This window comes from Lagenorhynchus albirostris, chromosome 8, assembly GCF_949774975.1.
Source record: "Lagenorhynchus albirostris chromosome 8, mLagAlb1.1, whole genome shotgun sequence".
NCBI classification, from domain to species: Eukaryota; Metazoa; Chordata; class Mammalia; order Artiodactyla; family Delphinidae; genus Lagenorhynchus; species Lagenorhynchus albirostris.
Genome location: NC_083102.1, coordinates 97,406,177 through 97,430,202, shown reverse-complemented (window position 1 = coordinate 97,430,202; position 24,026 = coordinate 97,406,177). Strand labels below are relative to the sequence as shown.

Below are 24,026 nucleotides of genomic sequence, written 5' to 3'. Positions count from 1 at the left end.
GAATTCTCCCCCGTCCCAAACATGGGGCCTCTCGGGGCTTCCTGCACCTCTGCTCTCTCCACCTCTCCTCCTTGCAAACTCCTCGTTACCGTCCAAGCCACGCCCAAACATGGCCTGGTCTGGGCAGCCTGCCCCAAGCCGCAGGCAGCAGCACCACAGAGGCCTCCCCTGTACTTCTCACCTCCCAGCCCTGAAATCAGGTCCCCAAAGCCTGACTCTTCAGGAGGTGGGCCCCTCTCCACCACTCTGTGCTCAGCCTCTGTCTTGGCACCTGGCAGCCTTCACACTCAATAAATGTCAGGTACCTGTTTGGTGATAGATACAAGGCCTCTGGCTTAAAGGGAACTGCCCGCAGGTCATTTTCCTTTCCAAAAACAACTCCAAAAGGCCAGGGGCTCCAACCCACACCTTCTGCTGCTGGGAAAACCGATCTGAAAATGAACACAGCACCTGGAAATCGACTCACACTGTATGGTTTCTAAACAGCAGTGCTGGGCTCTGAGAATGCCTTCCCGGCGGGGGTGGTGGCCTCACTGTCAATCCCTGGAACAGTACGAGGCCACGTCAACTTCAGAAACAAAGCAGTAAAGCAATGGACAATACACTGCCGCCACAAAAAGAGCCGGGTTTTAGGAGAGGAAGTTTCCTCCGTGGATTGGGACACTTCAGACATTTGCGGGAAGATGCCCAAGGAAACTGTCACGCGAGAAAACTTCCACCCATCTGGCTTATTTAATAAGGTGCCTCCTTGCCCCTTGGTGGGGCATCTGATGCCTCTCCTTCGATGGCCCAGGAAGGCAGCACAAGACCGCTAGGTCGCAGGAGGTGGCAAACACCTGCACAGACAAGTCACCTGCAGTGACTGGAGGTTATAACCACTCAGTCACGGCGATCCTTCTGGTCAATGCGGGCGAAGCTTCAGAAACCTTCTGCATCTGAGCCATGGAAGCGCCAAGTCCTCAATGAAATAAAATATTTTGTGTCATGCATAGGATGAGGACAGGCAGATAAAGCCAGAGTGTTAACCACTGATAGAGCTTTGCACTATTTATGATCCTGTCGGATTTAACAGCCTGGCCTGCTGTGTCACACAGCACACATGCTCAGAGTCGAAAGACTCTGTACTGACTTGAGAACCTCCTCCAAGATGCCCGGGGTCCCTTCCTGCAAAGCCTTCGGGAAAGTGAGGAGAGCTCCATGCATGGGGGAAAGGCACACGAAGAGATGAGAAAAGCAAAACATAGAACACGATACAGCCTCATCTCCCTGCAACTAAATTTTCAGAATGGTCACCTGGATACTGCTCAGTTAATGAGATTCTTCCTCTAAAGAGCATTGAGTTTTCCTCACAATTGGACTTTTAGCAGAAAAAGGTGAGTCATTTCTGTAATAACCTATATGGGAAAAGAATCTGAAAAAAAATGAATATATGTATATGTATAACTGAATCACTTTGCTGCACACCTGAAATTAACACAATGTTATAAATCAACTATACACCAATATAAAATTAAATTTAAAAAAAAAGAAAAAATTTAGTCAGAAGGGAAGGAAAGGTTCACTTGGGAAGCTCAGCACACAACAGATACTTTCGTTGATTTCCAACACCAGTCACATTGATTGTTAGCTGATTAAAAGCTTCACAGCCTCAATCCACTGCACACGGTTTACTCATGGAACACTCACCTTCCTGAATAAAGGGGAAAAGCTCAATATGTCAAGTCATCCTCGCAGCCATTAAGAGGATGAAATAGAGGTATGTGTGCTGGCGTAGAAAGAGCTGAGGACCTGCTGTAGGGAACAGGTTGCTGCACACCCCCAGGTGCGTCATAATCCTGGTTAAGTCCCGGTGAAATTCTACACGTCACAGAGGTGCATGGGGAGGTCCTGTGCGACACTCACCAATCGATAGCCACGTCCACCTCTGGGAGGGGAAAGAGGGAGCCAGTGAGGGCTGGTGAGGACATGTGAGAACAGGTGAGGGCAGATAGGGACAGGTGGGAACAGGTGAGGGCAGATAGGGACAGGTGGGAACAGGTGAAGGCAGGTAAGGGCAGGTGGGGACAGGTGAAGGCAGGTAAGGGCAGGTGGGGACAGGTGAAGGCAGGTAAGGGCAGGTGGGGACAGGAGGGGGCGGGGCAGGGCAGGTGGGGACAGGTGAAGGCAGGTAAGGGCAGGTGGGGACAGGAGGGGGCGGGGCAGGGCAGGTGGGGACAGGTGAAGGCAGGTAAGGGCAGGTGGGGACAGGAGGGGGCGGGGCAGGGCAGGTGGGGACAGGTGAAGGCAGGTAAGGGCAGGTGGGGACAGGAGGGGGCGGGGCAGGGCAGGTGGGGACAGGTGAAGGCAGGTAAGGGCAGGTGGGGACAGGAGGGGGCGGGGCAGGGCAGGTGGGGACAGGTGAAGGCAGGTAAGGGCAGGTGGGGACAGGAGGGGGCGGGGCAGGGCAGGTGGGGACAGGTGAAGGCAGGTAAGGGCAGGTGGGGACAGGAGGGGGCGGGGCAGGGCAGGTGGGGACAGGTGAAGGCAGGTAAGGGCAGGTGGGGACAGGAGGGGGCGGGGCAGGGCCGGTGGGGACAGGTGAAGGCAGGTAAGGGCAGGTGGGGACAGGAGGGGGCGGGGCAGGGCCGGTGGGGACAGGTGAAGGCAGGTAAGGGCAGGTGGGGACAGGAGGGGGCGGGGCAGGGCAGGTGGGGACAGGTGAAGGCAGGTAAGGGCAGGTGGGGACAGGAGGGGGCGGGGCAGGGCAGGTGGGGACAGGTGAAGGCAGGTAAGGGCAGGTGGGGACAGGAGGGGGCGGGGCAGGGCAGGTGGGGACAGGTGAAGGCAGGTAAGGGCAGGTGGGGACAGGAGGGGGCGGGGCAGGGCCGGTGGGGACAGGTGAAGGCAGGTAAGGGCAGGTGGGGACAGGAGGGGGCGGGGCAGGGCAGGTGGGGACAGGTGAAGGCAGGTAAGGGCAGGTGGGGACAGGAGGGGGCGGGGCAGGGCAGGTGGGGACAGGTGAAGGCAGGTAAGGGCAGGTGGGGACAGGAGGGGGCGGGGCAGGGCAGGTGGGGACAGGTGAAGGCAGGTAAGGGCAGGTGGGGACAGGAGGGGGCGGGGCAAGTCTGGCAGACTGGCACATCCCACTCTACACTTCCACGTTGTCGGAGTCTTTCTCTGAAAAATGGAAAGGGAAGGGAGAGAGACTGTGAGCTCCCCTTAATCAGTGCCCCTCGATCCAAGGAGCAGGCCTTGCCTGTTGCCCCGATGCGCACCCTGGCAGAGGACGACAACGACCAATCTGGAGGAACAGCAGGTGCGGGGGGGCGAGAGGCAGGTTGGGCCCAGCGCCCTTGGGAGAAGGGGCAGGAGGCTGCCTGACACCCTCTGTGGGTCGAGGGGGACAGGGGTTCCTGGTGGGATCTCCCTTGTGTGAACTTGACAGGCCAGACAGCCAGGTGCCTGGGGGTGAGGTGGAGCCTCACCAGGGACGAAATCAGGCTGAGTCCCCAGCCTCTGGGAAGGGGCGTGTGTTCGGAGGTGCCCTCTCCTCTCTCCTAATGTTAAGTTTTCAATAGCGAACAAGGGGACGTGGGGAGAAGCTGGTCCCGGCTAGAGCGTCCAGCGCTGCCCTGCACATTTCCCGCTACGGCAGCCGAACGTAAGCTCACAGGTGAGTCACGCGGGACACCTGAGTCACGTAAAACCTCTCACCTGTACCGAGAATGAGACTTCGGTGCAAGACCACCTGGTCACGTTCAAGTCAGAGCGATGGGCCCGTGAGTCCACTTTGGAGGTGGCAAGCTGTTGGTGGGTTGCCAGGGCAGCTGGGTTTTCCTGGAGCAAAACTTCACTCATGAGGGGACGGCTGCAGCTCAGCCAGCTATTCTGAGGGGAGGGATGCCTCTGCCCTGGGCTTCGGGAAGCTGGAGAGTTCAGTGTTCTATTAGGAACAGTAAAACCATAGTCCTGCAGGCTAAGGGCTCCTTTTCCCAACAAGTATGAATTTGGCATCCCCCGTGTCAGAGAATGAGGTTCTGTTCTCTTGGTCCAAGTCCTCTCTCACTGAGGAATCCAGACAAGACACTTTGGGAGATGTGCCAGGCCGGTCCCTCCACCCTTGGCTTTAGGGGAGGCTGGAGGGAACGCTGGAAAGAGACTACCTGTTGGAGGGGACGTGACGCGTAAGAAAGACCGAATTTGAAATGTGAACTCGTGTTTTTATGATGATTCTTTTTCTCAAGTGGAGGAAGGAACTTGGCAAATTCCTTCTCTCAACAGGCTCAGTGGATCCTTGTGTAGTAAGGAACTATATCCCAGCTTAAAAAAAAAAAAAAAAAAAGATGCAGGCAGAAGGAAGCCCAAAGGTGTGTCCTCTTTGTGGAAAACCGCAGTGTACCCTCTTTGGGGTCATGGGAACCCTGAGCTTGGACATTCCCTAGGCCCTTGGGCTGCCTGGCATGACCGCAGCCTCCATTCTTGCCAACAGGTGTGCACAGAAGTAATTCATGCAGAAGTGGGGCTGTGGCCTGGGAGCAATTCCAACGTCACTGAAAAGAACAACCCTAAATGCTGCCTAAACCACAAACTAGAGGACCTGCGCTGGCTCACCCTGGACCACCAGCTGTATTTGCCCGCTGACTCAGCCACTGTACTGAGTCTCTTCCTCCGCCTTCAATCTAACTAAAAGCACATTCATCCTTCTAAAAGCTTCTGTAATAAGAAGAGTAGCTGTAAAAGCAATAAGACTTGCCCTTTTGGACTTAGAAGACAGCGCTAACAAAACTGACTTATGCAGCGATGGGCTTCCATTCCACCAAGGCAAGATATTTAGCAGATATTCTAGTGAGTCCTAATCTGTTAATACCTGGGGAAATCTCTGATCACAGGAGCAAATAACCTTCTGGAAAGGTACTACTTTGATATAAAATGATGATATATAATTGCACTTATTACCTTTTCCTAAATTTTCTTAAAGGTAAATCAGCGTTTTCATTTCTTTGAGGCGAACCTACGTGATTACATAGTACTTGGTATTTCCAAATAACTGAGTTTCCACATCCCGTAGGATCACAGGAAGGGACTCATTTTTTAAAAGAGTAGAAAAATTATTGCTCTGTTATTTCTGCTCAGTGTTTAAGCCTGTCACCTCATCTGTACAGTCCTTCAGAAGCTTCTTTCTTCATTTGAAACTGACAGCCATCAATGAAGATGTACCAAGAACTCCATTCATTCATTCAAAGTTTTTAGACCCTCAAATCACAACCAAACATTTAACCAGCTTAGCTGGTCAGGCTGCACCAGGCAGGCTCTACTTTGGATATTACTGTGGCTTCCTGCTTCTAGTGAAGCTGAAAATCCCTCACAGCAGATTTGCTGGTGGGTTTCCACCCAGCGCTAATAGCACTCCTTGGAAACAGTTGCTGCAGAAAACGAAGTTGTAGCCACTCACCGGGAATTTAGCAGTGTTTGGTCTGGGAGCAGAATTGCCTATTTTCCGAGAGACACGTTCAAGACCCCTGTAGGGATCTTACAAAGGAGTCAGGGGCCAAAAAGTGTGTCTCCAACCACTCCCTGGGGGCAGAGAGAATATGTCAGGTTCAAAACATGTTCTAAAACTGGATTTATAACCAGCTTTTTGGTGGATTTGATTAATAATTAACGTATTGTGCTATTGGATTTTATTATAAAATATATATATTTGGTCTTTATCCCCTTTCTGGCACAGATCAACTAAAACCCTTGTAATTTCCTGTGATGTTACCGAGTCCAAGCTCGCTGTGCACCGAACGACAGGCCAATAAATCAGAGACGAGGTGTTGAGGCAGGGAATACGACTTTATTCGGAAAGCCTGCAGACCGAGAAGCTGGCAGGCTAAAGTCTCAAAGTAACCATCTTATCAGGGTTTGGATGCCAGTTTCTTTTATAGCACAGAGGGGGAGGAGATGAGGAAGTAAAGTAAAAAGGCCATACGTTTTGCAATATCACCTGGAATGACCAGCCTTGGGGAGGGGAGGTGTTAATTTCTTCTTTCTTGCAGCCATCCACAGGTGGACAGGGTCCGGATGTTTGCCTGAACAAAGGCACTTTGGTTTAACATTCAGGCAGAGGGGCGGGGTTCCCGAGGCAGGCCATTCTGTAGAGACAGTATCATTTTAGTGAACAAAAGCAGCAGAAAGCAAAGGTTAAAGTAAAAGGAACAGATCCAACACGCAGTCAGATCTGGCTCTGCCCTATTACAATGTGAGCGATAATGGTACAATATCTCTTATTATGTTAATGAGGTGAGTTTGAAAAGCCCCTATGGATGGGGGCTGGTTGCCAGGAGAGCAAACCACGTGATTAGAGGGTTGGAACTTTTAGTTCCTGACCTCCAGGAAGGGAGAGGGGCTGGAGGTGGAATCAACCACCAATGACCAATGATTTAATCAAATGTTCCTATGTAATGAAGCCTACATAAAAACCCAAAGGACAGGGTTCAGAGGCTTCCTGGTTGGTGAACACATGAAGATTTGGGGAGAACGGTGCTCCTGGAGAGGGCCTGGAAGCTCCACACCTTTTCCACATACCTTGCCTTATGCATCTCTTCCATCTGGCTATGAAATAAAATTCATATTTTATGGCAAGCCAAGAAAAATTTTAACATAAAATTTTTCTCTGCTCTCTGGCCTCCTCTCTCCCACCACTGTTTATGTGCAGTGCGTATGGACCTAACCTTCCCATCAGAAGGAATCCCTGCTCAACCATAAAGAGAACTTTCTCCTGGCCTCTCCTGAAAATATAACCTTCCTTCTTGATCTTGTAAGGGGTCACAAGGTTATGGAACCAGACTTGGGTCTGCATGCCCACACACAGTAAAGCCAAAACCCCAACCTTCCTGAAGGGTTTCAGCAAAGCATTTTTAAAGGCCACGTTTTGGCGGGTTGGGGGGTCGCAGGGTATGTGATCGGCTTGTGCGCAATTCTCTGATCGGTGGATGGTGAGGTAACAGGCTGGTGTCACAGGGGTCAGCCTTATCGATCTTTAGTCTCCAGTAAGCCTGGGGGCTACATGCTCAAGGTCATCAAGTGGTTAACATCTTCCATTTCCGGGGGGGGGGGGTTAGCGTCTGTAAAGCAACTCGGGAAATGTCCATCACATACTGTTATCTAGGTACCTCAGAGAGGAGCTACAGCAGAGGATATGGGGGAGGGGTCTGTCCCGGGAAGGCCCCATAGGGTCCTGCTGGGTTACAGGGATGACCCACCACTTTGTACTTACAGATCTGGATTGTGGAAACTGTCCATAATATGTCATTTAACGTACAGCCCTCTGTCTCGGAAGGCTTATATAACCGTGCTTTGACTTCTGATGGGCTGAACAGTTCTCGGAGCTTTCCGAGATGCTCTCTCAGGGCTATAATCCTCCATTTGGCTTGAATAAACTTTTCCATTTCTTTCTTAGATCAACTGATTAATTTTTCATCAACAATGCCCTTTCCCCGTACCTTGTCGTACGAATCTCTTTCATTTGGCTATTCCTGAGTTTTTTATGCCTTTATAATCAGGTGACCTAGTGAGTCAAATGCTTCTCTGAGTTCTGAGAGTCACTCTAGCAAATGAATTGAACCCACAGAGGGGGTCGTTGGAACTTCCCACCTATAGCCAGTTGATCAGAAGCACAGGTGACAACCTGGAACTTGTGACTGCCATCTGAAGTTGGGGGGAAGGGGTACCGTCTCGTGGGATCTGATGTTACCTGAGAGTAGACAGTCAGAATTGAGCTGAACTGCAGAACACCCAGCTGGTGTCAGAGAGCTGCCTTGGTGTGGGAAAAACTCCCAACATGGGAGTTGGTGATCAGAAGTGTAGCTGGTGTCAGAATAGTACATTAACATGAATTCGCATTCATATATTAATTAACATACTAATGACGTTTTTGACTAAAAAAAATTCGACAACATAAGTTACTAATTATAGGATTACTTTTCCTTAGAGTATTACTTTCTTCAAACTGGTTAGCTGGATAAGTAACCGGTAGGGTGACCAGAGCATCTTATACAACGTGATGACAGAAGTCTGAACAGGTGGAAATCCCCAGGTTGTGAACACCCTGGCTGACGAGGGCTCCCACCATCAGGACAGATCAGGAGACGAGGTCTGTTCTAAGGATCGGCCTGTAAAACTAAACCCTCCTTTACAGGCTGTACGGACCCTGATAAGAAAGGGAGTCAGTCCCAGACCTGTAGGGAAACAATCTCTCCAGGACTAATGTCCTAGAGGCTGGTGCCTGTTCATAGCTCCAGGGAAAAGTCTTTCTCAGGAAAGAAGCCACACCAGGTCTTTCAGCATGAAAATGTCAACTGAAAAAAATGCACAACCTGGAAGTTGAGAAGTATGTTTTATTCTAGGACCTTACTGAGGACTACAGCCCAGGAGACAGGCTCTCAGCTAGCGCTGAGAAATTGTTCCTAAGAGGTAAGGGAAGAGCCAGGATATATAGGAATTTTTGCTGGGAAAAAAAAAAAGTAGCCAAAACATCAAAAGATTACTGCTGGGGCTTTCCTGGTGGCGCAGTGGTTGAGAATCCACCTGCCAATGCAGGGGACACGGGTTCGAGCCCTGGTCCGGGAAGATCCCACATGCCACGGAGCAACTAAGCCTGTGCGCCACAACTACTGAGCCTGCACTCTAGAGCCCGTGAGCCACAACTACTGAAGCACGTGCCTAGAGCCCACGCTCCACAACAAGAGAGGCCACCGCAATGAGAAGTCTGCGCACCGCAACGAAGAGTAGCCCCCGCTCGCCGCAACTAGAGAAAGCCCACGCACAGCAACGAAGACTCAATGCAGCCAAAAATAAATAAATTAATTTTAAAAAAAAAAGATTACTGCTAATCACAAAAAAACAGACATCTCAAGTTAATGATTTTAGTGCCTTTCTATGTATGGGGAGATGCAAGAGTCTGGGCTCATTGAAATTATTCCTTTGATATATATCTCAACTCTCTAGGGCCAGTATCCTGTTTTTCTCCATCCTGAATCCCCTCAGGGTGCACCTTTGGGGGGAGGGGGAGGGCGGGCCTCAGCTGCAGTGGCTGATGGCTGCCAACGTTTGCTGTTTACTGAAATAGCAGGAAACATTTTTTGTTCACCAAAACAAACATGTGGGTGGTGTGACCTCACTTTGGTGAGCTCTGTATGTCCGTAACTCAGCCAAGTGGAGAAGGCCGTCATGCTTGAGGATTACACAGAGGCTGTGTGAGCTCAGCCACCCCAGAGGTGTGATCCCACCCCAGAGATGGGATCCCACTGGTCCCCATAGGAGGCCCTGTGTACGGGCCAACCACACAGGGCCTCCCATGGGGGCCAGAACCCAGGTCCAGCACACACAGGCCAGGCGCAAAGTCCTGATAAGACTGTCTTCTGCATTGAGGGAGGGAAGGGGGAGGGCAGTAGCACCCTGAAGTCCCAGTGGTGCAGGGCAGAGTCGGGGAGGAGAGGAGAGGAAAGATCAGGACCCCAAGCCCATCCCATCCCACCCACACACCACATGGATGGCCTGCTCCAAGACCCTACCTTCACTTCTCCTACCTGGGCCAGACCCCAACCTGTGACCCTGCACCCACCCAGCCTCACCCTGCAAGGCAAGCTGCTCCCACCAGGAAGCCCCCAAAGACTCCTACAGAGCTCTCTTGGCACAAGGAGCCCCCGTTCAAATGGTCACACCCTATCCACACTTTGCCACACTTATCTGAGCGTTATTCTTATTTTGAATACCCTTTGGCTAGGTAGAGTGATTAGGACCCTACACCCATTAATGTGTCTGGGCTGGGAGACTGCATCACACCAGCCAGAGCCCTGGGCCCCCAGCAGGGAAGTTCAGTAAGGGGCCATCCGCCCCCCGACCCCTCCCTCCCAGGACAGGCCATATTCAGGGTCTAGCACAGCCATTCGGTATTTTTTGTTTTACTAATTTATATATTTTTAATTTTTATTTTTGGCTGTGTTGGGTCTTCGTTGCGGTGCGCGGGCTTCTCACTGCGGTGGCTTCTCTTGTTGCAGAGCATGGGCTCTAGGCGCAAAGGCTTCAGTAGTTGCGGCACGTGGGCTCAGTAGTTGTAGCACACGAGCGCAGGCTCAGTAGTTGTGGCGCACGGGCTTAGTTGCTCCACGGCATGTGGGATCTTCCCGGGCCAGGGCTCGAACCCATGTCCCCTGCCTTGGCAGGTGGATTCTTAACCACTGCGCCACCAGGGAAGGCCCAGCCATTCGTTTGAAAGTACAGCTTTGGTGTTCAGAGCAGTGGGGATTTAGATTTGCTTGACTACCTTGCCCTGGTAACACAAAGTACCAGCCAAAAGGCTCTCAAGTTTGGGATTTAGGCAAGGTTTGGCGGCTTCTCCAAAGCCCTGTCACTTTACTCAGGTCAAGCAACATGCTGTATATTTCACACAGGAAATAGTCTGCACTATTTGGGGTTCACTTTTATATGGCCTGCCTCTGTGGGGCTGGGAATTTGCTTATTTGTTTGCAGGTTTTTAGAGAAGTTACTCACTCTCATTCTTAATTTATTTTATATGTTTCAACGCGTTTCTTTGAGTGCTTCGAAGCTGATGAATTTGTGAAAATTACAGTGACCACGTTTTAAATAAATTTCCTATTGTGCCAGGACTTTAGCAAAAATTTGGGGCGGGGGTGGGGCTAATCAGAAGTCTTTACACAGGTTTTATTTTTTTAACTCCCTCAACCTAAAATTAATGAAAATTATTTACTGCATTTCAACAAAATACAACCTATTTTGGCCATTAAAATTGTTTTTAACTTGATGCTTGCACTTTTGCCAATCTTGATAATTATTGCTTCATTATGGCTTCAGCTAATACTTCGTTAAACTAAAAACAAGTGATAAAATCGGCAAATGTGGATTTGTGTCTGCATCACACAGGCACATACTCACACAAAACACACATGCAGACTCGCGATCACATACACTTGCACACTCATACGTGTGTACACACGTACATACGCACACGCTCACACACACATATACAGTCCTCGGGAAGGCTGTTTTACATGGAATGAGGAAAGTATGGGAGGTCAGAAATCTTTCCCACTGCCTCACTGAGAAATGGAATCTTGTCCAACAATAAATATTCCACCAACTCTTTAAAAGCAGCTGATGTGCCCACGCAACAGAGGACGTTTTTATTTTTTTTGTAAGTCTCTGGAATATTTGACCAGGACGGCCTCCTCCTATTCTCCCAGGCGTTCTCTAAACTCCAGGTTCTGGGTTCAGCCCAGACTTCACATGCAGGAGATAGTCTCCCCAGAACCCAGGATGACTAGACTCTCCCAATGACATATCGCTGCAACCCCCAATGCATTTGCCATGGGGCGTGTTGCTCCGGAGAGCCCCTCTCACGGTTCTGCATGTGTGCTTAGCTAAAAGACGTTCCAGATTAATACAAATTATTGAAATAATATTCAAAGTAAAACAAATGCATGACTTGCCACCTTGTCGGGTACTTGTACTTTTGTTCTCACGGTACTGCTGGCCCCGGGTACCCACGGAGTCTAGGCCAGTGGCTGCACGGTCTGGAACTGCTGCATCTCAGCTCTCCCTGTGCCCAGGCCGCAAGCAGGGACCATAGGCAATTCCCACACAGGAAGCGCAGGCAGGGAAAGGCCCTGCAGGGTGGCACACCATGGACTCAGGGCAGAACTCCATCTCCCACTCTGTGTCAGTCTGGCCGCACAGGAGCCCCTCTGTCTGCCCTGACAGGGACAGGCTGTGCAATTAAGAAATACATCATTTTTTTAAAAGAAGGTGCAAAAAGCAGAACATGTATCTTCCTAAATAACCCACAGTGGGTAAAATCCCACCTGTGCAGCTGTAGTGGTGGCATCCCACTTGCCTTCCAACACACTGCCAGGTTTCCCCCTGTAAAGAGCCGGAGGCTTTTATCCTATGTCCGCAAACTCAAGAAGTAAGAGCACGGTTCATCTATTTGGTGAATAGCAGTGGCCTCTGCGTTGAGAAGTCCTACTAGAAATTGCATTGGAAGACAATCTTAAATGAAGGCACGATCCTATGGTTGAGAATGGCACGCACTTCAAGCTAGGAGAACAGAGGATGCACCCTCAGGGTCACCACCACCCACTTTAATGGCCTCTTCGGAGGGGCTCCCTGAGTCTGATTCCCGGTCTGAAATAATTGCTGCAGGGACTGAGTATTATAAACTGAGGTGCCTAGCACAGAGAATGCCACACAATCAGTGTCCAAGGAGTGACCGATGGTGCTTTTATTTCCCATATCTGCCCCCTCCCCCGGCGATTCAGCTGCTAGATGACCACAGCAGCAGTCCATCCTGACCCTGACGCCACATCAAGGCCCCTGCCTTTCCTGTAGTGACCTCTGACTTCTAAATACCCCTACCCCTGCTTCTGGTCACTGAGATACTGGGCCCACCATCATGGGTTAAAACCCCCGACATCCCGATTGCCCAGCAGACACAGCCAAATCATATGTCTTTCTCCACCTTTAAAATATTCACTGAGTACCCGGGTTCAGGACCTGGGATTTGATTCAGGATTTGAGTAAGATCTGGTCCCTGCCCTGAAGAGGAGAAACAGGCATGTAATCAATTTTCTTAAAAGCAGCATAAGCTCTATGATGGGAGCACGGGAAAATCACAGAGGACAGTAGTAAAAAGTCTGGAGGTGTCAGGGAAGGCCTGGCACAGGTGGTAACCACTCAGCCTTGTTTTGAAGTTGCCAGAGGAAGGGAAAGGCACTGAGCACCTAAACAAAAGGCAAGAAGTAGTACGGTGTCTTTAAGACATAACTCAGTGTGGCCAAACCACTAAAGGGGATTATTAGAAAACTGAGATGTGTCAAAGAAAGCTTTCTGAGATCCTGCAGCAAATCTACGTTATAAGTGAAAAATATCTGACGAGTCCAATTGTGTCTGAAGTGACTACTGAGGCCTTCAAGAATTAGACTTCCAGATGGATCGTCAAAAGTCTGTGCAAAACATTAAAACGACAGAAAAAAATTAAAATGTAAAATATTTGCAACCGGGGCTTCCCTGGTGGCACAGTGGTTGGGAGTCCGCCTGCCGATGCAGGGGACACGGGTTCATGCCCCAGTCCGGGAAGATCCCACATGCCGCAGAGCAGCTGGGCCCGTGAGCCATGGCCGCTGAGCCTGCGCGTCCGGAGCCTGTGCTCCGCAATGGGAGAGGCCACAACAGTGAGAGGCCCGCGTACCGCAAAGAAAAACAAATTTGCAACCTACATCACAAATGATTAATAGCCTTAAAATACGAAGTTTCTTACTATAGAGAAGAGAGAAGAAAAAGAACAAGAAGTTTACAGAGCAGTTCACAAAAAAAAAAAAAGAATTGAAAATGACCTTTAAACATATGCAAAGATGCTTGACTCACTGAGAACAAGAGGAAAGCAAATTCCAAGTATACTGAGTTACCACTTCTCACCTATCAGATTGGCAAAAATTCAAAAGGTTGACCACATATAATGAGGCAAGACTAAAGAAAACACTGTCTCCCATAAACCCAGGGGGAATGCAAAATGTCACAGTCCCTGTGGAGGGCAATTTAGCTAAATCATGCAGGCATTTACCCTTCAACCCAGCAACGTCTCTTCTAGGAATTTACTGGCAAGAATTTTAAAAAGACATATGCACAGGGTTACTCACTGCAGCAGTATTTTACAAAAATACAAAAAGATGAAAGGAAAAGAAAAAAAAACAGAAAAGAGAAAACTGGAAACATTCCAAATCAATAGGATCTAGTTGGGAAAGTGACCGCACGTCACCTGAGGAAATGCCATGCATCTGTAAAGATGATTGAGACGTCTGCTTCAAGGCAGAATACAGAAAACGGTAAAAAGACCACCCCTTTGTTTTCTCACCAAAACGTCCCATTGTTTTCTCACAATGAGAAAAACAATGAGAAAAGAAGATACACTTAGAACAAAATAAAATGTGACTTAAACCTATCAGAAATATGCAGATATAAAGAAGTCCAAATTTACTGAATTCCGGAAGAGTTCTAATCCCTCCCCAGGTAAGAAAAGATCAATGGCCGCTTTCCTCCTTGAGATCACTGCAGAGCAGATGAGCAACTTGGCCAAGATGAAGAGATTTAATGGGTTGGAATCTGGAGGATCCCCAAAAAAAGAGCTAGCTCACACATGTGCCGATTCTCCCACTTGAGAAGATGGAGGTTAGTCTACAAAGAGAGACAGGGATATCTCCATAGTTTGGAGGCATTTAGATCCAAAGCCTTTACTTCAGAGAGGAATCTGGTGTCACCCTCAAGATGTTTGAAACCAGAAATGAATTGCAACTACTAACAGCACAAACCAGCCATGGCCCAGCTTAACTCCTGATTGGATCAAAGGGATGAGCTCCTGACTCTGGTCACCCTCTCCACTGTTCTTTATAGTCAAAGTCAAGGGTAAAACCAAAATTATCAGATGTTCATGGAAACAAGGAAATGAAAGCCACAATAAAGGGAATAACAGGTAACAGAGGCACACTGAGAGATGACACGGATTTTGGAATTAGCAGAAAAGGATTTAAAATAACTTATAAGTATACTAAAGTCATCAAAGAAGAATAGGAAAATGAATTAAAAGATGGATAATTTAAGCAAAGAAATGAAAAACTAGGCAAAAGATCCCAATGGAAATGCTAGAATTCAAAAACCTTATAACTGAAATTAAGAACCTATTCAGTTGGTTTAACAGGGGGCTGAACAGAACAAAAAGAATCAGTGAACTCAAGATAAGTCGATAGAAAGGACTCACATTGAAGCATAGAAAGAAATAAAACAGATACTGCATCACATCATAGATATGTAGACAATATCAAACAGTCTAATAAGGATGTAACTGAGTTCATAGGAGGGTGATAAAGGAGCAAAAGAAACATTTGAACAGATGATAAGTGAGAATTTCCCAACCTTGTCAGAGTCATCAAACCAACAATTCAAAAGCTCAACAAATCCAACGAAGGATAAACACAAACATCTATACCAGGGCATGCCCTAGTCAAACTTCTGAAAACCAAAGAAAAAGAGAAGCTGGGTAAAAGCATGCAGAGAAAAGAAACAACTTATGTTCAGGGTAACAACAAAAAGAAAGGCAGGTGACTTTTCCTAAAGCACAAAGGAAGCCAGAGTGATGAAAATGAAATCTTCTGTTTAAATGCTGAAAGAGGGCTTCCCTGGTGGCGCAGTGCTTAAGAATCTACCTGCCAATGCAGGGGACACGGGTTTGAGCCCTGGTCCAGGAAGATCCCACATGCCACAGAGCAACTAAGCCTGTGCGCCACAACTACTGAGCCTGTGCTCTAGAGCCTGCAAGCCACAACTACTGAAGCCCACACGCCTAGAGCCCGTGCTCCACAATAAGAGAAGCCACCGCAATGAGAAGCCCGTGCACTGCAACGAAGAGTAGCCCCCGCTCGCCACAACTAGAGAAAGACTGCGTGCAGCAACAAAGACCCAACTCAGCCCAAAACTAATTAATTAATTAATTTTTTTTAAATGCTGAAAGAAAAAGATTTCCAACCCTAAATTCTAGAGTTGGCAAATACAGACTTTAAAAATGAAGATGAAATAAATCATTCCCAGAAAAAAAAAGAAAGCTGAGAGAAGGCTTCAGCACCCTTCCGACACTGAAAGAAATACTAAAGGAAGATCTTCAGGCTGAAGGGGATGATCTGAGATGAAACACGTGTCTCCAGAGAGAGATGGAGTCACCCACGTGAGTCGACACGTGGCCAAAGACAAAAATATTTTTAATATATGTAAGACTCTTTTTAAAGCAAAAATAATAGCATGTGTTGTGTGTTTCATAGCATGTGTGTAAGTAAAACACATACCACAACAGCACAACAGTGCAGATCCTGGTAACAGAGTTACGTTGTTCTGAAGTTCTCACATTGAGAAGTGGTCTGATAGGAACTCCTGGTTTCCTGAGAAACGGTTAGTGGGGTCACTGTAATCTTAAAGTTAAAGATAAAAACAACACACACACACACACAAAATCTTAAAGTTAACAATGAAAACAATACAAAAAGCCAACAGAGGAAAGAAAGTGGAAAACCAAAAGATATTTAATGAATCCAAAGGAAGGCAGGAAAAGAGAAGGGGGATGAAGATTCAGTGGAACAAATAAGTAAAAAGAAAAGAGGAAAATCAGTACCATTTACAAATAAAGTAAACAGGAAAATGGTGAACTCGACCCAATCAAAGGAATAATTAGATTAAACATTAATTAACAAAAACACTCCACTTTAAAGACAAGGATAATCGGACTACGTTTAAAAATCAAAGAAAGACCCAACTACTGGCTATTTATAAATGATGCACTTTAAATATAAACAAACCATTAGGCTTAGAGCAGAAGAATGGAATATATATACCAAGCAGACACTAATTATAAGAAAGTTTCAGTGGCTAAATCAATATCAGATGAAGCAGACTTCAAGAAAAACAGTACCTCCAAAGACAAAGAAAGAACTCGTTTTTGTTTTTTGGGGTTTTTTTTGGCAGTAGGCGGGCCTCTCACTGTTGCGGCCTCTCCCGTTGCGGAGCACAGGCTCCGGACGCGCAGGCTCAGCGGCCATGGCTCACAGGCCCAGCCGCTCCGCGGCATGTGGGATCTTCCCGGACCGGGGCACGAACCCGTGTGCCCTGCATCGGCAGGCGGACTCTCAACCACTGCGCCACGAGGGAAGCCCAAGAACTCGTTTTTTAAAGGAGAATCAATTCATCAAGAAGACAAACAATGTTAAATGTGTATAGTCACTTAGTAACAAAGCTTGAAAATACATGATGCAAAAAGTTACAGAAATAAAAGATGAAACAGATAAGTCCACAGATGTAATTGGAAAGTTCATATTCTTCCCTCAATAATTAATTGATTGGTATTCCCTCTTTAGGAGACGGAGCCTGATTCCCCTCCCCTGAGTATGGGCTGGTCTTGGTGACTTGCTTCTAATGAATAAAGAAGTGACAGTTTGTGACTTGAGGAGCAGGTCATTAAAGGGGATTGTGGCTCTTGTCCCGGCTGCCTTCTGCCTCAGATGACATGATCTGGGGAAGCCAACTGCATGTTATGAACTAGCAGCTTGATGACCCACGTGGTGAGGAACTGAACCCTCTTGCCAACAGCCATGTCACTAAGCCATCCTGGAAGTGGGTCCTCCATCCCCAAGGGGCACGTGAATGGGAGGTACCCAAAGCAGCATCCCAAATGCTCTGAGAACTGAACTGAGATTTAGACCAGAGCCCACATCACAGAATAACCCCTGTATAATTCAGGCCTGAGGCAGACCCAAAGCAGCATCACAAATCTTTAAAGCAGAACTGAGATTAGAACCACTGGCCACAGAGCGTGAAACAGAACTTGTGGTTGGACCTAACCAAGGTGATATACTGCTAAAAAATAAATAAACAAACAAACAACAGCATCAACATTCCCCATAAGATTATAAGAGGACCCTGCACCTAGGGTCTAAAGGACATACATTTCTTGCATGGAACACACAGCAGAAAAGCTGGGAGAGTATGAATAATTCTCCAGAGAAAAGACAGTCGACAAAGGCCAACCTCCAGACAACCCAGACGTAGAAATGATCAAAAACGTAAAGTAGCCACTAAAACCATGCTCCATGAGGCCAAAGAAAACAACCTCCAAGTGAAAGAAAAGTGCTCAACAGAAAAAGGAAATGTAAAAAATAACTCAATGAAAATTTTAGAAGAAAAAATGTAATATGTGAAATAAAAATTCACTGGATCAGCTCAGTAACAAAATGGAGATCATGAAGAAAAGAGTTAATGAACTTTAAAATAGATTAATAGAAATTATCCAGTCTAAACAACAGCGAGAAAAAAAGATCCAAAACAAATGTGTTATGACCAGAGCACCAGAGAGGTACACAACAATCTCAAAGTAACATGGAAGATGATAAGAAAAGATCAGCAGAGAAAACAGAATTTGAAAAAGAATAGCTGAAAACTTCCCCAAATTGATGAATAATGCAAATTTACAGATTCAAGAAGTGAGAAAACTTCAAGAGGATAAACTCCAGTGAAATCATAGCCAAACACTTCATAATCAAACTGTGGAAAACAAAAGATAAAAGAAATTAAAAGCCAGAGAATGTAACACATTGCATAAAAGAGAACAGAAATGTTCTCTAAGGATTTTCCTTCACAAGGAGGAAGCCATAAACAGGTCAGGAAGACAACCACGGGAGGTTTGTCAAGTAGCCAGGTGGTCATCCAGATGTTTGCACACAGACTTTGAGACCTGTGGCCGGTCACTGATGGGGGAAAGTGGGATGTCAAGGTTCATCCTGCCCCGGATCTGAGCCCATGGACTTCTGATGGCCTCCGAAGTCTCCATCAGAGCCAGGAAACCAGTGTCTATACAATGTTTGGAGAAGTTGCCATCTCCACCTGCTGACTCTAGATCGCCAGGGTGGGGATCCGCAGCCTAACTGCGGCTCAAGGTTAAAAGCCACAGATAACCACGCCTGTTCCTTTTTATGGGGCAGTCATCCCAGCAGATCTTGTGCTGACGTCACTTTGTACCTGCTTTCAAGAAAACCTGTTGATTCTGTGGACAGCCCCAGTGGAGACAGTGAACTCTGTCTATAGTATAAATGTTTATACTGTGTTTCTAAGACATTCTTTGAGGCAAATTACCTGTATATACATAGGTGAACTTTTATAAAACTCTTCACAAATTGCATCTTATAAAATGGACACAAATACTAGTGATAGTTTACCCTTCGTACAGCATTGACAACTCTTTCGCTGAACACTGTAACTATTTTAAAAGTTTGATTGCTGAGGATAGAAAACTACTTGAATGAATTAAGTATCTGGGATTAGTCCTTAAAAAACAGATGTACCCACACTTTTTAAAAAAGAACGACTTCATTGTCTAATTCTCAACTTCTTCTAAAAGAAGAACTGTCTAATTCTTAAGTGGGCCAATTAAAAAAATAAAAGAATAGGAAAAGGTATAGCATGCAGACAATAATCAAAAGAAACTGGAGTGTCTAGCATCAAATAAGCAGACTTCAGAGGAAAGAATGTTAACAAGGTGAGGAGGAACATTGCGTGACGATAAAGCGTCAATTCACAGGATTCCAAAATATATATGCCGGACTCAGAGCCTCAAAATACACGAAGCAAAAGCTGATCAAACTGAAAGGAGAACTGATTTTTGAACTTAAAGTCTGTGGTCACTCATAGCCCGCCTGTCTCAATTCCTGGTCCATCTCCCCTCAGCTCACCCTCTTGGGGAAACCACTCCCTGTTAAGTCCAACTGTCTGACAGCTCTTTGCACCTGTTGCTGAATAGAGCTGGAGAACAGGACACGGTCATGCTAATTAGTCTTATTTTAAATTCATGACATTCCAGTGGGTCCTTAATGCTACCATTTTCCCAAGCCATTCCCCTTCCCATGCTTGTGATCTCTATTTCCCCCTTTCTCCTCCCACCTGTGTTGGTTTTTCTCCTTCCCTCGCTGATAACTCAGGCTTTTTTTTTCCTTTTTAGTTTCTCATGACCTCACTCACTGCTTTGGTAATTTCATCCAATCTCATTGTTTCAAGTACAAAATATATTCCTTTCTTTAGGCTGCCTAACAAATTACCACAAATGGAGTGGCTTAAAATGACAGAAGTTTATTACCTCCGTGTTCTGGAGGCCAGAAGTCTGAAAGGAAGGTGACAGCAGGGCCAGGCTTCCTCTAAGACATTAGGTAGAATCATTCCTCACCTCCCCTAGCGTATGGTGGTGCAGGCAATCTTTGGCGTTCCTTGGCTTATAGCTAGATCTCCCCAATTTCTGCCTCTCTTCACAAGGCGTTCTCCCCTCTGTCTGTGTCTGTGTCGAGATCCTCTTACATGGACACCTAACACTGGATTTAGGACCTACTCTCATCCTATATGAGCTCATCTTAACTAATTACATCTGCAAAGATGTTTAAAAATAAGTTCACATTCCATGTGTACATGAATTTCAAGGTAACACTATTTAATTCAGTATATTTTGCCCTCTGCCCTCCAAAAATTGGCATCTGTCCTGCATACAAAATACATTCACCTCATCTTAAAATCTTTCATTCCAGAATTATCCCAAAATCTCATCTAAATATGATCAACTCAAAAAGTTCCACATCCCATAATCTACTTGCCTAAATGGCCCAGATGGGTGATACTGAGGGTATGACCCATCCTGGGGCAAAATTCCTCTCCATGTGTAGACCTTTTAAACTAGAAAACATGTTATCTGCTTCCAAAATGCAGTGGTGGGGCAGGCATAGGATAGGCATTCCCATTTCAAAAGGGAGAAATTGGAAGGAATAAAAGGGTCATGGGTCCCAAGTCCAAAACCCAGCAGGGCAAATTCCACTAGGTTTGAGGACCTGAGAATAATCCTCTGTTGTTTGATGCTCCACCCTCGGGGCCTGCAGAGAGAAAATCAAAACAAAACAAATCAAAAACTTCCTATAAAGAGAACGTCAGGACCAGATGGTTTCACTGATAAATTCTACCAACTATATAAAGAAGAAGTAATATCAAAGACTCTATACAAACTCCCCCAGAAATAAGATATTACAAGGAAAAAGAACTACAGATTAATATCTCTCATGAACACAGACTCAAAAATTCTGAAAAAATATTTTAGCAAACCAAGTTCAGCAATATATAAAAGAATAAGACCAAGGGGCTAAGGGAAGAGATTGGGGTGGTGTGTGCTATCCCAAGAATGCAAGGCTGGTTTAACATTTGAAAATAATTCTATGTAACTCACCACATTAATTAGCTAAGAAAGAAAAGCTATATGATCATTTCCATAGATGCAGTAAAGGCATTGAACGAAAGTCAACATCCATTCCTAATAAAATGCTCTCTATGCAAAACAGGAAAAGAGAGGAACTTTGTCATCCTGATCATTGTCACCCATGCAAAACCGACAGCTTATATCATACTTGATTATAAAAGTCCGAATGCTTTTCCCCCAAGATCAGAAACATAACAAGGATGTCCTCTTTTACCATTTCAAGCATCATACTAGAAGTTCCAGTCAGTGTTACAAGGCAAGAGAAAGAAATAAAAGGCATCCAGATTGGAAAACAACGTAAAACTTCTTTATTCACAGATGACGTAATACATAACAGAACTACTAGAACTGAAAAAAAAAAAGAACTACTAGAACTAATAAATGAGTTTTGCACATTTGCAGGAGACAAAATCAATATACCCAAATCAATTGTATACTAGTGATAAAAACTTAGAAATTTAAATCTTAAAAATATACCATTTATGGGCTTCCCTGGTGGCGCAGTGGTTGAGAGTCCGCCTGCCGATGCAGGGGACACGGGTTCGTGCCCCGGTCTGGGAAGATCCCACATGCCGTGGAGCGGCTAGGCCCGTGAGACGTGGCCACTGAGCCTGTGCGTCCGGAGCCTGTGCTCTGCAATGGGAGAGGCCACAACAGTGAGAATCTTGCGTACCGGAAAAAAAAAAAAAAAATATATATATATATATAGATAGATAGATAGATAGATAGATAGATAGATAGATAGATACCATTTACAATTGCATCCAAAAATATGAAATACTTAGAAATATGTATGACAAAACACATGCACGACTTATACGCTGAAAAATAAATGGATATATATACTGTGTTCATGAGTCTGAAGACCCAATATTATTGAGGTCAATTCTTCCCAAATTGATCTCTAGAATCAGAGAAATCCTAGCCAAAATGCTGGTAGATATATCTAGATCTAGATATAGATATAGATATCTAGATATATATAGATAGATCTATCTATATTGAAAATTTGGTTCGAAAATTCTAAGACTTAAAAGAGCCAAAACAATTTTTTTTTAAAAAAAAGAATAAATTTGAAGAACCAGCACTATCTGATTTTAAGATTATTATAGAACCACAGTAATGAGAACAGTGTGATACTGGCAGAAAGATAAATAAATAGAGATGGCATAATAAATAGATCAGTGGAAGAGCATAGAGAACCCAAAATTATACCCACACATATATAGACAACTGATTTTCAACAAAGGCATAAAAGCAGTTCGGTGGAGGATTGTCTTCAGAAAATGAAGACAATAGGAAATAGGATATAACTTCAATCCATACCTCACACCAAATTTGAAAATTAACTCAAAATGGACCATAGGCCTAAATGTAAGAGGTAAAATTATAAAACTTTTAGAAGAAAACAAGATAAACCCTGGTGTGTGACCTTGGGTTGGGCAAAGATTTCTTAAACATAACACTAAAAGCATAATTTATAAAAGAAAAAAGGATAAACTGAACTTCATCAAAATTTAAATTTTCACTCTTCATAATATCTTGATAAAAATTTAAATGACCAGCCATAGATTGGGAGATAATATATCCAGTAAAGAAGGACTTGTATCCAAAATGTATAAAGAAATCTCAAAACTCAATAAGAAAACAAACAGCCCAATTTTTTAAATGGGCAAAAATTTGAACAGACACTTCAGAAGAGAGAAGATACACAGATGACAGATTAGCACAAGACAAATGCTCAGCTTCTGTACTCATTAAGGCAATGTAAATTAAAACCAAAATGAGATACCACTACTTCAATAATAGAATGGCTAAAATTAAAAAGACTGCCCATCCCAAGTGTTGGCAACTGGAACTGTCATATACTGCTGGTGGGAATGTAAAATGATACAAACGTTCTGGAAAACAGTTTGACAATTTGTCAATTTCATAAAACATCAAGTATATCTATATATATATACACACATATATGTGTATAAATATTCTATATATGAATATATATAAATGTCTGGGCATATATGATATTTTATATGTATTGTATATATATGATTATATATCATATAATCCAGATATTCCACTACTAGTATTTATCCAGGAGAACTGAAAACTTGCACCCATACAAATATTTGTACATGAATGTTCACAGAAGTTTTATGTTTAATGGCCAAAAAATGAAAACAACTCAAATATACAAGTTAATATATTTAAAAAGCCAGGGTTGTATGTATACAATGGGATTCAACTCAACAACAAAAGAAGTGAACTCTTTATTCTTCCCTGCATCAACAGGGATAAATCTCAAAATAATTATGCTGAGTAACAGAAACCAGAGGAAAAAGAGTCCATACTGTATGATTCCATTCATATAAAATTCTAGAAAATGCAAACTAGAGTAACAGAAAGGAGATCACTGGTTGGGAGGTGACAGGATTGGTGTCAGTGCCAGAGGCAAACCAGCTGAATGGAAAATGCCCCCCAAATCTTCCTTGCTCCCTATCGGCCAGGGAAAGACCCTATTATGCCCATGGCCAGTTTGACCACTGCATACCATCCCCAAAGAGAGCAGCAACTGGAAACATGTTAACATTTGAACTAACGAGTCAGGAATCTGGAGGGGGGTGGGGGGCTTTGGTTTGGAATCCATTTGAGAGTAAATCCTCTAATTTAAGGTTTGTTCAGGTGGCTCTGTAAATACAGGAATAAATTTTGACTTCCCATGTACTGGCATTACTGTGTCCAAGAGCTAATCCTTCCATGGATGCCATGAGATACACAGCAGTGCTCTTTCCTGGTCTTGGAATCAAGGTTCAGAACCTGCTCCGGTCAGAAGCTAGCAAGGGTGGGCAAACACTCAGGTCTCCTGTGATCAAGGTCCCAATCTCCCTCTTAGTTCCCGAAGTTCCAGCCTTGAACAAAAGCTGGATCTGAGACAGACTCAGGAATTGCCCCCCTGTGAACGACCAGAACAGAGGAGCAGCCCTCGCCCTGTAAATGACTACACAGGCATGGGTGCCAGGGCCCATGGGGACAGCAATGCTATTGTGAGAGAAAAGGCTGTGGACAGGGAATCATTGTGCTGAACAGAAACCTGCCTTTCACCGGGTGGGAGCCCAGAAGGCTTGTCTTCTGCTTACAACGTGCCCAAGCCCTTTCTCTGGAAGCCCTTCAT

General features: G+C 45.5%; 1 protein-coding gene across 9 annotated transcripts in view; it reads right to left on the bottom strand.

Moving 5' to 3' along the window:
• Positions 1–5,922: 5,922 nt before the first annotated feature.
• RAMP3 (receptor activity modifying protein 3) overlaps positions 5,923–24,026 on the bottom strand; it is a 469,110-nt gene continuing 451,006 nt past the window's right edge. For all 9 annotated transcript variants that reach the window (XR_009542077.1, XR_009542078.1, XR_009542079.1 and 6 more), the window contains one exon: positions 5,923–6,116. Coding sequence is in view for 2 of the 9 variants with exons in the window: in XM_060157453.1 (XP_060013436.1) it covers positions 5,965–6,116 (152 nt within the window). In the remaining 7 variants the exon portion in view is untranslated. The remainder of the gene's footprint in view (positions 6,117–24,026) is intronic.